The 16,572-nt window shown below is 36.6% G+C and overlaps 1 protein-coding gene across 6 annotated transcripts in view; it reads right to left on the bottom strand.

Moving 5' to 3' along the window:
• HMCN1 (hemicentin 1) overlaps positions 1-16,572 on the bottom strand; it is a 450,903-nt gene that overhangs the window by 196,278 nt on the left and 238,053 nt on the right. For all 6 annotated transcript variants that reach the window (XM_058539863.1, XM_058539864.1, XM_058539862.1 and 3 more), the window contains 9 exons: positions 15,254-15,410; positions 14,482-14,650; positions 11,542-11,669; positions 9,763-10,035; positions 7,401-7,496; positions 4,681-4,875; positions 3,198-3,328; positions 2,885-3,032; positions 771-897 (listed from right to left, as the gene is read on the bottom strand). In XM_058539863.1, coding sequence (XP_058395846.1) covers positions 771-897; positions 2,885-3,032; positions 3,198-3,328; positions 4,681-4,875; positions 7,401-7,496; positions 9,763-10,035; positions 11,542-11,669; positions 14,482-14,650; positions 15,254-15,410 — 1,424 coding nt within the window. The remainder of the gene's footprint in view (positions 1-770; positions 898-2,884; positions 3,033-3,197; positions 3,329-4,680; positions 4,876-7,400; positions 7,497-9,762; positions 10,036-11,541; positions 11,670-14,481; positions 14,651-15,253; positions 15,411-16,572) is intronic.

Raw genomic sequence — 16,572 nt, forward strand, 5'->3', positions numbered from 1 at the left:
TACATTTATTGCTTAATTATATATTTTTTAATTGCCTGTTCACACCCTCCATACATTTTCCTATGTTGTTTCTCTTTCTTACTGATTTGCAAAAAGTTTGCATACAATCCTTTATTTCATACACTGCAAATATTTACTCTTTGTTACCTAGGCCACTGCAAATCTTTACTCTTTGCTACTTAGAACACAACACTTGTTCTCAGAAACTATAATAATACATGAACTGTGACCATGCTGTGAGAAATAAGCTCTCACAAGCAATACAAATCACTGCAGCCATACCGGTGTGGGCAAACCTCAGCAGCCCTTGAACCTGAAGTCTGGGAAATATCTAATTGCTTTTCTGTGGTTGTTCCTTTTTGCCCATATACAGAACTACCTTAAGTGTTCATCTTGCTGTCATAAACAAATTTTCTTTTTTAATAATGCAAACAATTCCATGTAAGCGCAAAATTATCTCTGCATTTGGATCTTGCATTTTTCATTTTTCATTCTTAGCCTGGGAACAGAATATCTAGTGTATAATAAATCTGAGTTCCTCTATGTTTCTAAAATAAATTCCCAGCATTTATAACGAGACTTGTAATTCATAAGAATGAAAGGTATTACAAGACTTTAAGACCATTTATTGAGCAATAATGTTTTTCCTTCATGTTCATTTAATAATACTTCATACGGTAAATTAATTAAGAGGGAGAAAATCCACATGCATTTACACATCTATTTCCTATCAATTGGACCCTGACAACAGATACAGAAAAGGTACTCACTTGCCATCTTTGAACCAGTGAATAACGGGGAAGGGAGTGCCTTTGACCTGGCATTCAAGGGTGGTGTCGTGGTTGAGGACAACTGAGACTTCATTTGGGGAGTTGGCACCTATTATGGTGGGCGGAACTTGAACAAAGACATTTTATCATGAAAATCTATGACTTGGCAAAAAGAATCGAGGGACAGAGAGCAGATAATGATTTCCAAGTATTTCAACAAGATCTTAATATTACAAATAAAATACCATACAATAATCCCTTCTCATATCACATCTGTGGACTCAAATGTTAAATTTAAATACAGGAACACATACATGAGAGATTTGCTAGCAGGACAATTACCTGGAAGAATTATGGAGGTAGTATAGAACTCATTTGGAGTATTAAACCCACGTGCAAAAGGAGTTTAGAATATAAGTGAGGAGTGACGCTCATATAATGCAATTTGCTACTGCTATACATTTCAGATAATGAAAGACATAATCAATATCAATCTTATAATGTTCAAATTCTACATATTACATCATAGCACTGTTTGAAATATATTACCCTTGTTTCTTTTCAGGGACTCCTTTGCTAAAACTGGATATGAGACATAATATGAAAAATACTATGCTCGTTTTTATTCTCAGAATTATCAAGCATATTGAAAAGTTCTTGTACACTTCCCTGACCTTCAATTCCAACTCCCTTCACATTACATTAAGGTGCTTAGTCTTCATCTTCAGAGCAATGATCAGCTACTAAAGGGTTTCAGTAGGGAAGAGGTGTGACCAAATTTGTGCTTTAAGACCACACTGGCTGCTGAACGAAGAGCGGATTGAAGCGGCAAAAAATGGATTAAGGGGAGCAGTTAAGGAGGCTATTACATTAATTCAGCTTATAAACAATGATAGTTTCACAGTGGAAATGGAAAGAAGTAGATAATTTAACATGGGAATAGGAAGTAGACTTAACCGGATACGGATAGATTTAAGAAGCCGGGGAAGGGAGGCAGGAAGAATGAGTGCCAAGTTCTAGCGGAAGCAAGTGGGTAGATGGAAGTGCTAGTCACCATGACGGGGATCACTGAAGTTGACCAGAACAGGCGTTCATTGAGACCTTTCTCAAGTCAAGATACTGTGGAGAAGACTAGATATATATCCCTAGAGCTCATACTACAAGTCTGAGCTGGAGATAAAAATTTGGCAGTCAGCAGTACACAGATAGAATTCAAAGTAAACGATGCTAAGAGAAATAACGCCAATGAGACTAATGATAGAGAAGATTACTTAGTTTTTATATCCTATACTTAAATATAATAATGGTAATTTTGGTAGAGGAAATGCAAAGTACTTCAGGCTTTGAGAAGACTAATGAGAGGGATTATTTTCATGTTATAGCAATTTAAGAATGGTAATTTTAATGCTGCTTCATGCCTAGACCTCATTTCCACCCCAGACTTACAAATCACATGTCAATTTTGATGAGCAAAATATTAAAAAGGGAGGAAGTCATTTTATCACAAAAAGTAAAATTTAATTGGCAAATATAATTTCACAAAGTGAAATTATAAAATTTTAAATTTATGATTACCATTAAAAAATTTAAAATGTTTTATAAACCAATTTATTATAGCTGTCACTCGCTCTCAGAATTCTCCCCCCTTAATTAGAATCAGGACTGAGGTGATTTAGTTACAAGAATTAATCAGAATGCAGGGGAAGGTGGATTTACTACCTTCCCCAATTCGAGTACAGCCTAGCAGCTTCAGGAGATGTCAACACCGTGAATGAGCTTTACTTTGCATCATCCTGTCTAATTACTTCCCAGAGAATTTCCTGCCTGCCTAACTGGAGAAACTGACACAAGCAGTAATTTACTATTTTATGTACAAGATGGTACCAAATATCCACAGACATCTTTGTATGATAAATAATAAATACCTTTAAACTTTCTATACCATATGGTTCTGGTTAACCAATATTAAAAACAAAAATAATGACAGAGTGAAACAAATAATATTTCTCCTATCAATTTATTTTTTTATTTCTTTACCCTTTCATACAGTCAGCTCTATCCTATACAAGAAATGCATCTGAATTGTAGTTTTTTTAAAAGAAAGTTTTCCTTACCTAGCACATCCATGTGAAAATACTTCTGAGAAGTGCCTGCAATATTAATTGCTTTGCAGGAATATCTTCCCACATCCTCTGGGGTGGCTCTGAAGAGCTTTAATATCTTCCCATCGTTCACAATCTGAACAGTGTTGCTTTCGGTCACCTTTAAGAGCCAAAGTGGTCAGTGTTATATCCAATCCCAATAAAAATGCATAATTAAAAATCGAAGTAAAATTTTAATATTATTATTAATAAGAAAGTCACATCTGAGTAATTTATTTCAGAGGCACAGGCAAGGAATTATGCATATTTGGAGGTCTCCCTTTACCTGGACATCATCTTTGTACCACATAATGATGGGAGATGGAGTACCCTCCACTTCACAGGAGAGACTGGTCAGCTGATTGACCAAGACAGACACGTTGGTTACTTGTTCTTTATCTTTAATTACTGGAGGAACTATAAAAAGAGAGGAGTCACGGCTACATAATTTTATAACAAATATTATTTATAAAGTTTCTTTACACAGGCCTTTAGAAAGCAAATTCTGAGATATCTGATAGCTAGAAAGGCTGGTCATAATTAAGCACATGCCTTAATATAAAATGAAAAGTCTCAACCAATATATTCATAAGTAACTCTTATTAAGTTTTTACTTTAATTATTATTTCAGAGTTTTAAGTTGAGGATAAAATTTCGGATAAATTTCAGAATCTATTTATTTCACATAGCACTCAAAATACAAACTGCTAGGGTCTGAATTAAATCATGTGGGACTCACTATTTTGCTGATAGGAGTGAATACTGCCCAGTGTCTATGGAAGCCAATATCCATCAAATTTTAAAATATACATACTCTTTGGTTCATACAAAATGACAAATGTACAAGATGTTCATTGAAGTGTTACTTATCCTAGCAAACAACTAGTAACAACCTAGATGTTCATCATTAATAGAGGAAGGTTAGGTAAATCATGGCATAGCCATGTACAGTGTGATGCTATCCAGGTATAAATAAGAGTTAGGAATATTTAATAATCCCCAAGACAGATTTTTTTAGTGAAACAGACAAGGTACAGAGTGACAGATATAATGTTCTACTATACGTGTACCTTTTTATACATGAAAAGAGGATAAAATATATATTCATATTTCCTTGTATATGCATAAAATATCTCTGGGAAGATACACACACACACACACACACACACACACACACATATATATATATATATATACAAAGCTAATAACTTTCTTTGCCCCTAGGGAGGATAAGTAGACGGTTCAGCTCTGGGTCATGAGAGTTCTGACTGTGCATCTTTTTCCACTATTTGAATTTTAAATGATGTAAAGTCACAGTCAAGAATTACACAAGGTGCCAGCCCGGTGGCACAAGTGGTTGGGTGCACGCACTCCGCTGTGGCAGCCCAGCGTTCACCGGTTCGGATCCCGGGCGTGCACCGATGCACCGCTTGTCAGGCCATGCTGTGGCAGGCGTCCCATATAAAGTGAAGGAAGATGGGCATGTATGTTAGCCCAGGGCCAGTCTTCCTCAGCAAAAAGAGGAGGATTGGCAGATGTTAGCTCAGGGCTGATCCTCCTTACACACAGAAAAAAAAAGAATTACACAAAATTTTAAATCAAATCATTCAATCAATAAATGCAATCAGATCACCAGTTTTCTGTTTGATAACATTTCTATTCACGTTAATATTAAATAATACAATATTGAGAGAATAACTTACATATATAAGTATCTTAAAATGTCACCTGTTCAATTATATGATTTTAGCATTTTTATCTATATTTACCATGGACTTTGAGGTTATATTTTCTTTCTGTGGTTCCAGCTTCATTGACTGCTACACAGATGTACTCCCCATTGTCATATGGTGTAACAGAAGCAATAACCAACAGTGTGCCATCTTCTAAGATAGAAATTCCAGGCTCTCTGCCTGTCAGCTCTCTACCATTCCATAACCATTTGATGGTCGGTTTCGGTGTACCTAAATATGAAATTAAAGCCTTGTGATATTTTACAACAAAATTAGAAATCATTATTAAATATCAAATATATTGAGGAGAAATAAAATTTTTAGTATGACTACAATTTGTACCCTAAGATACTATGCTACTTTCAAGATATTTCTCATGGCATGGAATTTTGAAGATATTATGGTATTTAACGCCTCTGATTTCAAATCAGTCTTAAGAGAACTATAGTCTCTAGCGTAGAGTTTGATCAAAGTTGTTTTTATCAAAACATTCAGATGATGGTAAGCAAAGCAAAGCATTTTCTTGAGTGAGTTCATAATTAGCGGGAAAAAAATCTATATTAATCAAATGGACTAGATATGGGGAGAGTTTTTGGGTGAAAATAAAGGAAGAGCAAAAACAAGATACTATCACAGGAATACAATATAAAGATTGCCCAATCAGAGTACATAAATGATGTACAGAAATGATGCTTTATAATTCACATTTTAAATAGGCCTGATATAGTAAATGAGGAACTTCTAGTATCCACACATCTTCTGGAGATCTCATGCTGTTAAACATAGGATAATAGAATAACTCTTGACTTGTTATACTGAAAAGAAAGTTGAGAAAGCAGTGAGCAGAACTGATTTCCTGGATTTACTTATGCCCAACAGAGTGAATGGAAGTGATGTCCTCATGAGTAAAAGAGATAAAAACATCTTAAAGTCCATAATAGAGCCAAAAGGACATACTGGAAATAGACAAACATTAACTTTGTACTAAAAATGTATTTATTTAGCAAACAATGGGTCAGGCACTATTCTAAGTACTTTTAAATTTTACTTAATCCCTCTAAAGATAGAAAGAAAGCACATTAAATAAAATTAATATGATTGCATAAGACTGTTAATAATCTCATATTAAAGGATAATAAAATTAAAGGATGGTCATATAATCAAAGACAAGTACAAAAGAATGGCAGGAATATATAGAACATGTCATTAAGGCTAAACTCAAATTGAGTTAAGGACTTATAAAAGTGACTATGTAAGTTATATTTATGAGAAAATATAAAAAAAAATGATTGGCTTATTTCATTGTGCTGAAAGTAAAATGTTCATTGAAGAAGAAGAGAAAGTAAAACTGATGGACTGCAGCTGTCCATGTTGTCAAAGAAAAAAGGAGTATCATCATTTCCTCATTTCTTCACATCTCACTCATTCCACTATGGATTTCGATCAGACTTCTCAATTAATATTTAAGTTAATAAATGAAAAAGTACATGAACAAGCAAAAGAAAAAAGTTGCATTATCTTTCATTTATAAATGGTAGAACAACCACGGACAAGATGAAACTCATTGCAAAAGATAATGAAAAGGCCTCTAGCTATGGGGAACTAGGAAGAGGTGGTTTTTCAAAGTGGAAAAGGGAAGTCAAAACAGCTCTAAAAAGGGAAGTCCGAGCCAGCCTGGGAGTCAGGGATTGGTGGAGAGCAAGGAGCAACAGTGCCTCTGGCCAGGGTCCAGTGGAGAAGAGTGCCCACAGTACTTACCTGAACTTAAATCTTTCTAAAGATTTCCTCTCCAGGCCTTGCCTCTCTCCCTCACTGGCTCTGGGAATAGTTACTGATAATTCTTTCAATATCTGAAAAGTCTGTTAAAGCTATCTTTTAATGCTAGTAGAAAATAATCATTGCTGAGAACTACTACTGAGAGATGTAAAATCTTGCTACAGAAACAGAAACAGCCATGAGTCCTTCAACTGCTGCTGCCTCCAGGAACAACTGCCAGGAGGCATATGTGGGAGCACTAATGGTACCAGCCGCACGGCGGCCGCCAGGAGTTGTGGAAAGAATATTGCTTGGACTTGGCCAGAAGTGAATCACTGCAGATGAATGCATACGTGACAGAGACGCTGTTCTTAACCACCTACTGGGCATCCAGAGTAAGGGCAAAGATGACAGCGCCTCTTTCATAAGCCCCTGAGGGGAGACAATCTCCTGTCAGGAAACTTGGTGGGCTAGAAAGCCAAGAAATTCAGGGTGAGAAGGGGCTTGGACAAGCCTCGGAGGGCTAAGTTACAACCTGGCTCTAGAATTATTAGTAGAAGGTAAAACCAAGAAAAGAGGTTTTTAGAAGAGCAGTATCCAGAACAAACAAGGGGAGAGTCCTAATTTACACTTCTAACAGAGTGAGATAAATGTGGAATATTTTGAATAGCCCTAGCTGTCACATTTTAAAGAGAAATCTTGTCAAAATAGAAGGCACTAAGAAGTAACAGGAAGGAGCACGAACTACATGGAAAACATACAAGATGAGGCAAGTTAGAAAGAATGGACAGTCTTTCCATTGAAAGAAATGAAATACCTGTGAAGGAAAAATACCTATTCAAAGAGCTGTTATTTGAAAGAGGGATTAGTTTCTACTATGCCCAAATGCTACAACAAAGAGTGACAAGTGGAATTTTATAAAGATGATGTTTTGGGTTCAATACAGAATTCTGGAACAATATAACATTATGCCAATGCCCTTATGTCCGAGTACTACACACCTTTTGCAGGACATGGAAATGCAATGCGTTGATTCGCCACTCTTTCTTGGAAAGGAGTGTTATATGGAGGTTCTGGATCTTCCAGTGTAGGTGGTTCTATTAGGAAAATAAATGCATTATCACAGGCTTTCCTTGGGCAATACTGAACTCTCCTGAGGCATCATCAACCACCTACACTGGCGAGTTGTATCTTTCCTGATTCTTCTTTTAAACATGACTCATATTGCTAGCTGCCAGACATTTCTACCTAGATGTGACCCACGGATCTAAAACTCAAAATGTCCCCTGCAAAATTCATTATTCCATGCTTCCTGCAATCCTGTTCTGTTTCCTTTATTCCCTCAGATAAGGCATTGTGCTCCCCCCAATGTTTCTTATGTCTTTTTTCCCTTATTCCTGACCTCCACAGTCAATCACATGGTGCCATATGTTCACATATCTGTATCTTCCTCTCCATCCTTAAGATCACTGCTTATTTCAAACCCTGACTTTCTCTTGCCGGAACTTTTTCAGTAGGCTTTTTATTGGGGTCCTTTTCTCAAACACGTTCCCCTTTGGATTCATATTCTTCAGAGCCTTCATTATATTTTCTCTGAACCGCAAATCGCATCGTGGGGCTTCTGTGATTAACGTCATTACTTGTACTCATTTTGTCTGCAGGATGAAGTTTCACATCTGTTCTTTCTTCAGTGAACCCTATAGGTGCATCCAATCTCTCTGAGCGGCCTCACTATCCATTCATTTCATGAAGAAACGTGGGAGTCATTCTTGAGGCTCCATCCCCTTCACCACCCATATCCAATCTGTCACCATTTCCTGATAGTTTCCTCTCCTAATTATGTTTTGAGTCCATTCCCTTCTTTCTCCCAGCCCAATCCCCATCATCTTTTGCCTGAGCCACTTCAATAGTCTCCAGCTGTTTCCCCTCACCTTCTCTAGCCAAAGCATTCTCTCCCCAGAGAGTGATCTTTTAAAACCCGAATCTGACATACCACTTCCCCAGAAATAACCCCTCTAAGTTTTCTCATGCACTTAGAATAAAGTCTAAACTCCTTAATCTGGGTTCCTAGATCTTGGATAATCTGGCCCATGATTGTGTGTCCAGCTTTATCACATGTCACTCAGCACTCAGCCTGGAATGCTGCCAGCTGGGCTTTGTCGATTGATTTATTGATTTACCCTAGTGTATCCAAAATATCACATTCCCTCCTCTTCGCATTCTATGTCCTTCTCCTGGAAAGTTCTCCCCAACCCACCGCACCCTTGCCTGTCAGCGAATATACTTCTACCCATTCTTCAAATCTCAGTTGGTATGTCTTTACCCCAAGGAATCCTTCTTTGATTTGTATTTCTGTTAAAACTCATATAGATACTTCTACCATTTCATGATGGCACTTAACCAGTTTGTAATTATGAGATTATTTATAAATGTCTATCTTTCCCATTCATCCATAAACATAAGCACTCAATAAAGTCTGCTGAGTAGATGAATGAACTGGACAAGCTCACCAACACTGTCCTAGCTGTCCATCCAAAAAGGATAGCAGTAGGCTAAGTACAATACCTGCACATCTTTTCTTCTTGCCTTTGCACTGTATTCTCTCTGACAGGAATGCTCTTCCCCCTGATTACCACATGGCTGGTTCCTTCTAGTCAACAAGATCTCATTCGAAATATCACCTGACAATCTAATCTAAAGTAGCCAACTGCTGGGAGCACTACCCTACTCTAATTATCTCTGCACAGCACTTCTCACAATCTGTATTTCTTGTTTATTTCTTTGCTTACTTTCTGCCTGCTCACAGGAGAACAGCTCATGAGAGCAGCTGCTTGCCTCTGTCACTACTTTCTCTTCACCACCTAGAACATGACAGACACCTGGCAGGGGCTCGACAAATATTTGTTGCTTGAAGGAATAAATATTGATCTTTAAACCCTCAAAACAAGGCCAACATCATTACAGGGAACAGTGGACCTAGATTTCCTAGCGATCAATATTGAGTGCACCCGACCACTCTGAGGTGAACTCCTACTCCAACTCGCTCTGCCCACAATTTCTCCCAAACCAAAAATAGTGGGTGGGCACTTATCCAGGATTGTTTCCCTTATCTACATCATCCATGGCAACTTCATTTTCCAAAGTAAACATATAAAAATGGATGCAGGTTTAATAATAGTATGGTTTCATTTCTTTCTGGAATGGTTCTCCTTCTGAAGTTAACTAAAGAGTCATAAAAGTTACATAGAAATCTTCTGAAAGTGATCCAAAACTATCCAAGACTACATATTTTGTATAGACTCCAAGAGTTTCTCCCCACTTCTCACCTCCACCAAACATATATTTTCCTATGCCCCAAATCACCTTGGACATGTAGCGTTATCTCCGTTTCATCACTGCCTGCTATGTTAGTAGCAACACACGTGTATATGCCAGCATCTGACAGCACGGCTTGGTCGATGCTCAGCATTCCATCTGGATTGCTAATACGCTGCACTCCATCAACCAGCACGGTGCTTCTACCCTTAAACCAGGTGATTACAGGAAGAGGCGTCCCTTGAGCGTTGCAGGGAAGGTCCACTCTTTGACCAACTTGGACTTTCATAAGTTTAGGGCCCCGCTGTATCTTTGGAGGAACTGGAAATAACAATTGAGTATTAATAATCCAATTTTTTTTTAACTCCTTCCTTGTCTCACTTTAAATGAGAGCTCTTTATAAAGAGGGAGCACGAGAAAGCAGAAAAATCTCAGGATTTGGACCGAGATTTGGGTCACTTACTAGCTGTGTGATCTAGGACAAGTCAGTAAATTTCCTGAGGCCTCTTTCCTTAATAATGCAGGCAAAATAACCACTTCAATATCAGTACACTGCAAGGATTATGGGAAACAATAAATATAAAATTCCTCATTCCAAACTTGAAAAACAAGCATTTAAAAATGTCAGGTTTCCTTTAATTTATAAATAACTTCAGGTTTAAAACCCTCTTAAAAGGCAATCCAGATAGTTTCTATAATATGAGAGTGAAACAAAAAGCATTTCTCTCCATGTACTTAGTTTTTGTTCTCTTTGTGGAAGGGATAGCCAGGCAGTAAGAAAAGTGTCTCATAAAAGCCTTTGCTAATTTCAGAGAAGAAAATCAAGATAAAATGTCTATTATTTCTCTTTATCTACCTTCCTTTAGAAATTTAAATGGGAAAATTTATCAAAACACTGGCCAGTATTATGGGGTTCCACATACATGTATTATGCACTGTAGAATCAAGCTGACTCATAAGGATATAATTAGAATTTATGTACCTTACATCCCTAAAAAGCCCCATTCTTCTGTTTTTTTTTAACTTATTTAATCAATACTTTCTAAAGGTTGTCACAACAACCTTATAAGTTTGATAGTATTATTACTATCATTTTCTGACAGAGAAAACTAAATATAAGAGAGGTTAGGTACCATGCCCAATGCCCTAGAGCTAGCAAATGACAGAACTCTCACCGATTTCAAATGCCATGCTCAATAGGACACTATTGCAGTGATTGATCTGAGAGTGAAATCAGGTCAACACTATCTGAAAAAATTTCTTCTGATATTTGAATACTCAGCACCTATATAATGCCTGGTTTAGAGTATGTACTCAATAAGCATGTGTTGAATGAATGAATAATTGGACAGACTACGGTCAATTGAGGGAATACAGCAATAACCAGAGAGCTTTAAAGTAGTTAAAGAATCCTAAGGAGCAGAACGTTTTCAGTTGCTGAGCTCTTTAAATGTTGAAAACGACCATTTAAACACTATAAAATTCTTCTTTGAGAACTCACATTCACTTCTACAAAAAACTACCAGTCAAAACACATTTTTTTTTTTTACTATGTATCAACAATGGTCATTAGTGACTGTGGTCATCTAGTAAAATTGAGATCCAAAATTTTAATACTGTTCATTTGAGGAAAAAGGGGAAAGTTGTTTATAGATGGCAGATAAACTTTTCAGAGTAAATGAAAGAAAATCATAAGTCTCATGTTTTAGAAAATTTTTCTCTAATTACTCTGTATACAATTTGAGGATAAACTATCAAAGAAACCAAGATGACGAGTTTCTCTGTGATCAGCTCACAGATATCATAAGCCTTCATTTCAAAACTCACCATGGACATTTAATTTAACAGACTGAGTCACGTTCCCAGCAATATTTGTGGCAGTGCAGAGATACATCCCACTATCTGAAACACGGGTCTCAGTGATCTTCATTGAACCAGAAGGGAGGAATGTGTGTCTAAAGGGAAGAAACGACATAGTAAGACCATAGAACATGAGAATTTAAATATCCCCTATGCAGCTGCACTTCAGTGTAAAATTACTACTCTGCAAGCAGTTTTTGAAACCATTTTCTCATGTATAATGTTATTTCTATATACCTTAAAAGTCAGGAATTTTCAATTATCTTGTGTATTTTGTAGATGTTCATCCAAATACAAAATCAGCTTTCTTTTACCTTTAAATCTAACCTAATGTCTGAAATCATCAAATAATTGTACATCTCTCTGCTTTACTAAGTTGCAGCTATACGAAGCAAATGTATATTTTAATAAATTTTGAATATCTTTTGAATCTTTTATTGTTTTTTCTGTGGTGCCTCATTAAAAAATTTTGAGTATTAAAGGCAAAAGAAGGTAGATCTGTAATTGCCAAATATATATTGAATATGTTCCTCCTATAGAACAATAATATAGTTGGGTGAATGTGACCTACATATAAAAATGTTATTACATCAATTGTACTAAAATAGCTTTAAGAAAGAAGGGGTCAAATAGATCTACTTAATATTAATATTTCTTATAAAGCTAAAACAAATCAAGTATGCTATTGGCCCAGAGATAGACAAATGGATACCTAGTTAAGGACAGAGATTCTCCCTAAAGAATTAAGCATATGTGAAAACTCAACATGTAATACATAATATCAGAGGTGATATTACAAAAAGCAATGAAAGAACTGACTATTCAAAAATGGTATTGGGTAACTCGCTCTCCACATGGGAAAAAGAAATAAATATAATTAAAGCACTACCTAATTCTATACACAACATAAAAATTCAGATGGATTAAAGTCCAAAATGTGAAAATCAAAACGTAAAATATTGGAATCAAACACTGTAGGCTATGTTTATGATCTTCTTCATAAAGCACAAATCTTAAAAACAACAGAGTAATACATTGAGTTACATAAAAAATTTTAAATTCTGTACAACAAGACACCACACATAAATAAACTTCAAAGCCTTACAGTGGACTGAGAGAAGATATTTTCAACATACACAATAGACAAAGGATTGTTATTAAGAACAAAGATCAAATTTCTACATTCAACAAGAAAAAGACAAACAAGTCATCAGAAAACTGTGCAGCAGGTTTAAAGAGGCAATTCACAGATAACACAAATGGCCAACAAGCAAGCGAAATCATTCTTGGCTCACTGGAAGTCAGTCACAGGAAAACTAAGACGGTTGTAACGTTCCATTTCACACCCACCCGACAGGCAAAAACGTTTGAGTCAGTCAACACCATGTGTTGATTATAATGTGGAAAGGTACACCAATATTCTGTTGGTGAAAGAGTAAATCAGGACTGCCTCTTTCAAGAGCAATTTAGCAATGTCTACAAAGCTGAAAACAGCAATTCATTCTGAACAGAAATTGTAGGTCTAGGTACAGTTCCTAAAGAAACTCATGCACGTATATACAAAGAGACATATAAAAAGATATTCACTGAAAACCTTGTTTGTAAAACCAAGTTAGAAAAAGAAAAAGAAAATAGAAAGAAAGAGAAAACAAACAAGAACACAAATGTCCATAAATAGGGAAACATATAAATAAAAAGCAGACTATGTTTATGGTAGTTAAAATGAATAAACTAAATCTATATGTATAAAAATGGATAAATGTTCACTTAAAAGAAGCAATAGAATAAGAATATATAATATGTTACAACGGCAAATTGAAAACAGACACACGAAACAAAATTAAAAACACAGAAAACAATATTCTGTACTGTTTAAGGATGTATGTATAGTATAGCATGCACATCAAGTGTTTGGCAGTGTTCATCCTTGGGAAGGGAGAAAATGAGATTGGGGAGGAGAACAATGAAACTTCAACTTTATCTGTAATATGGTATTTCTTTTATTCAAAAATATTCAAAGCAAATTTTTTTTTCAAAGAAACAGTAAAATGACATAAAGTGGCTCTTAATTGTTTATTTTTTTCCTCACTAGTGGTAGGGAAACTACACTAGGGTGAATTTACAGCTTCGTAATTATATATCAACAAGTCAGACAATAGCTAGAGACTATAATTCTTATTCCACCAATAACTTTTGGCATGATATTGAGTTAAAATAGTAACCGCTACCATTTCTTAAGAACTAGAGACAAGAGATGTGGAATATACATTATCTTATATAATCCTTTCAGTTAAGTATTAGCCTATTTTATAAACAAGAAATCTGACATTCAGAGGGGCCCACTGAAAAAATTGCCAAAAGTTTCAGGCAAGCTTTAAGTGGTGGAAATAAATTCAAACTCATACCCGCATGGCAAAAACCGTTGTGCCCTTAAAGGCTCTGACATTCTGCTTTCCCTGTCACTTAGCCTATCGAATATATTATTCTCAGTGGGCCTTTATCTGTATAAGGGTTTAATCAAGAAGATTTTTACGAAACCATCTAATGAAAGTCAAATCTTAGACATCAGAGAAACTGTTGTGTTTTATTGCTCCTGTGGGATTAGTGGAATTCTTATGTGTAACACGCACTTTGTGCTAACACGGATCTATGTACAAATATGCTCCATTTTAATAACTAACTTGTAAGATGCATCCATGGGAAATTATGTCAAAGCTGCGTCTTAGCATTTCTGATGTTAAAGAATGATTTAGAAGGTATATATATTTTCTGTAGGCTCGGATGTACATGTGAATTATCTCAAATTTAAAAGTTATTTTTTGAAACGTTTGAAAACCTGAATAGGTACAACCATCTGTCTCAAGAGATTATGTTTTCATGTGCTGCCATTCATCCCAGATCGCCTACCTTGGAGAGAATGGCGAGATGAGCTGGGTTTCTTTGGCCCAGGTAATTAAGGGTGGGGGTAAGCTCTTCACTTCACATGGAAGTGTCACCTCTTCCCCGGCAAGGACGGAAATCTCAACAGGCTTATCCTGGGACAGTCCTCGTTGATCTCCAAACACTCTGGGCCTTACTAAAATAAACACATGTTTGGAAGGGAAATAGTACATTGAAAACATTTAATTTACATTAAAATGTGGACTAATAATATTCTTATAAAAAGATGCTGTTTATTTCAAAGTTTGGGGGCATATCTAAAACTTTCTACTAATACATTTACTGTGAGTGCTTAAAGGAAAATGACTGGAAAGCTTCCCTTTTTAGCTCTTCTGTCAGAACACAATGAAGAGGTCAGCTGAAATGCCCCTTGAGAGTCTACCATCCATAGAAGGAACCCCTCAAGGCAGAGCACTAATCAAGACAGGGCTGAGGCTTGACTGTGCTGGGAGTTTTAACTAAATGATGTTTCTGAAGCAGGTTGTGTGCAATAATCAGACTCCTCAAGGAAACACCATACAATTTTTTCCAAAAGGCTATACTATTACTCACTCTTTAAATCAGAATCTAAGTAGAGGAGATGTTGGTTGGCAGTAAAAATGCATTCTTGTAAAAAATATAAACTTAGGGGAGCTGTTCACTTTAGGGGTATAGGCCTCTGGTAACATTATTTGGGAGAGAAATGTGAGTTTTGGCACAGACAGGCAGCGTCAAAGAAAAACATTCCTCGGGGTCTCACCATAGACGGTCAGCTGCACTTTCCTTTTGGCGTAGCCAGCTGCGTTGGTGGCGGTGCAGACATACTCCCCACTCTCCTCACCCCCGGGTGACACCACGTACAGACTTCCATCAGTCCCTGCGGAAAACTTAGCACTGCTGGAAATCAGCTCGCCTTTCTGCAAAACACAACAAAGAGTGAAGTGTTTTTTAAGATAATAAAGGAGTGACTTAATGTCTGGAAGAGGAAGAGTGGAAGAAAAACATCTCCAAAGGGGAAAATACTAGATTAAAAAAAATGCTAACTCAAAGAAAGTTATTTGTAAGAAAAATTAAACAAATAAAGCAAAGGCGACTTTTTACATACCAAACCATATCCCCTTCATTTCAGAGCTACTTAAAAATGGAAGAGATAATGGTAACAGTAATGGATGGGATGAGGGCTTATGCCAAGTCAGGCAATGTTTTGAGCACTTCACATGAATTAACTATTTTAATGCTCACAACAATCTTATGAGTAGGAACTACCACAACCCCCATTTTACAGACAAACGTATTAAAGCTTGGGGGTGATGTGGACTAACTTGCCCAAGGTCACAGGGTCAGTCAGTGGTACAGCTGGGCCTCGAACCCAGGCAGTCGGCTCTGGAGCCCAAACCCTTAATCTCTGTGCTTGATCATAGCACAAAGGCCATCCTGGAAAGATTTCATTTTTTATATTTTCCTAAAATGCATCAAACTTCTCCTCAGTAGCAGAGGAACCACTGTGTAGCTCGGGGATTAGCTTCACCATTGTACTTTTGTGTCCAGAACGCAGAAATCTTAATCTTTTTATTTAATTTACAGATGTCAACATCAACCTCTCTAGACTTCAGAGATTTTCAGATGTATAAAATCAGATGGTATGGCAAAATACTTTGGTTGTGGCACTAATTATACAAATGCCACATCTCATTATTATGCCATCATTTTATGTTATTTATATCTGCCGGATTTAAACTAATTTACAGAAAATATGCCATCTTGATTGCTGTTCAAAGATGGAAAGGACTTGCTCAGGAAATAGGTTTTTCTTCCCTGAAAGAATACAAGCAAAAGCCAGACAACTTCAAGACAGGGATGTAGAGGGGAATAAATGAGCTCGTCTATGTGTCTTATTTTGGCTTTCTGGAAGAGCAGAATCTGAGACAAGGAGTTAGGGCCTGGAAGTTTACTTGAGAAGTGACCCCAGAGGCTTCAGCAGGAGGATGGGAGAGTGGGGCACAGAAGGAAGGAAAGCTAAGAAAGGGCTTTACTGCTCTGGTTTCCTCTGTGGCTGAGCTGATAAGCTTCAATGTGCTG

Source organism: Diceros bicornis, chromosome 4 (genome assembly GCF_020826845.1).
Source record: "Diceros bicornis minor isolate mBicDic1 chromosome 4, mDicBic1.mat.cur, whole genome shotgun sequence".
Taxonomy (NCBI): domain Eukaryota; kingdom Metazoa; phylum Chordata; class Mammalia; order Perissodactyla; family Rhinocerotidae; genus Diceros; species Diceros bicornis.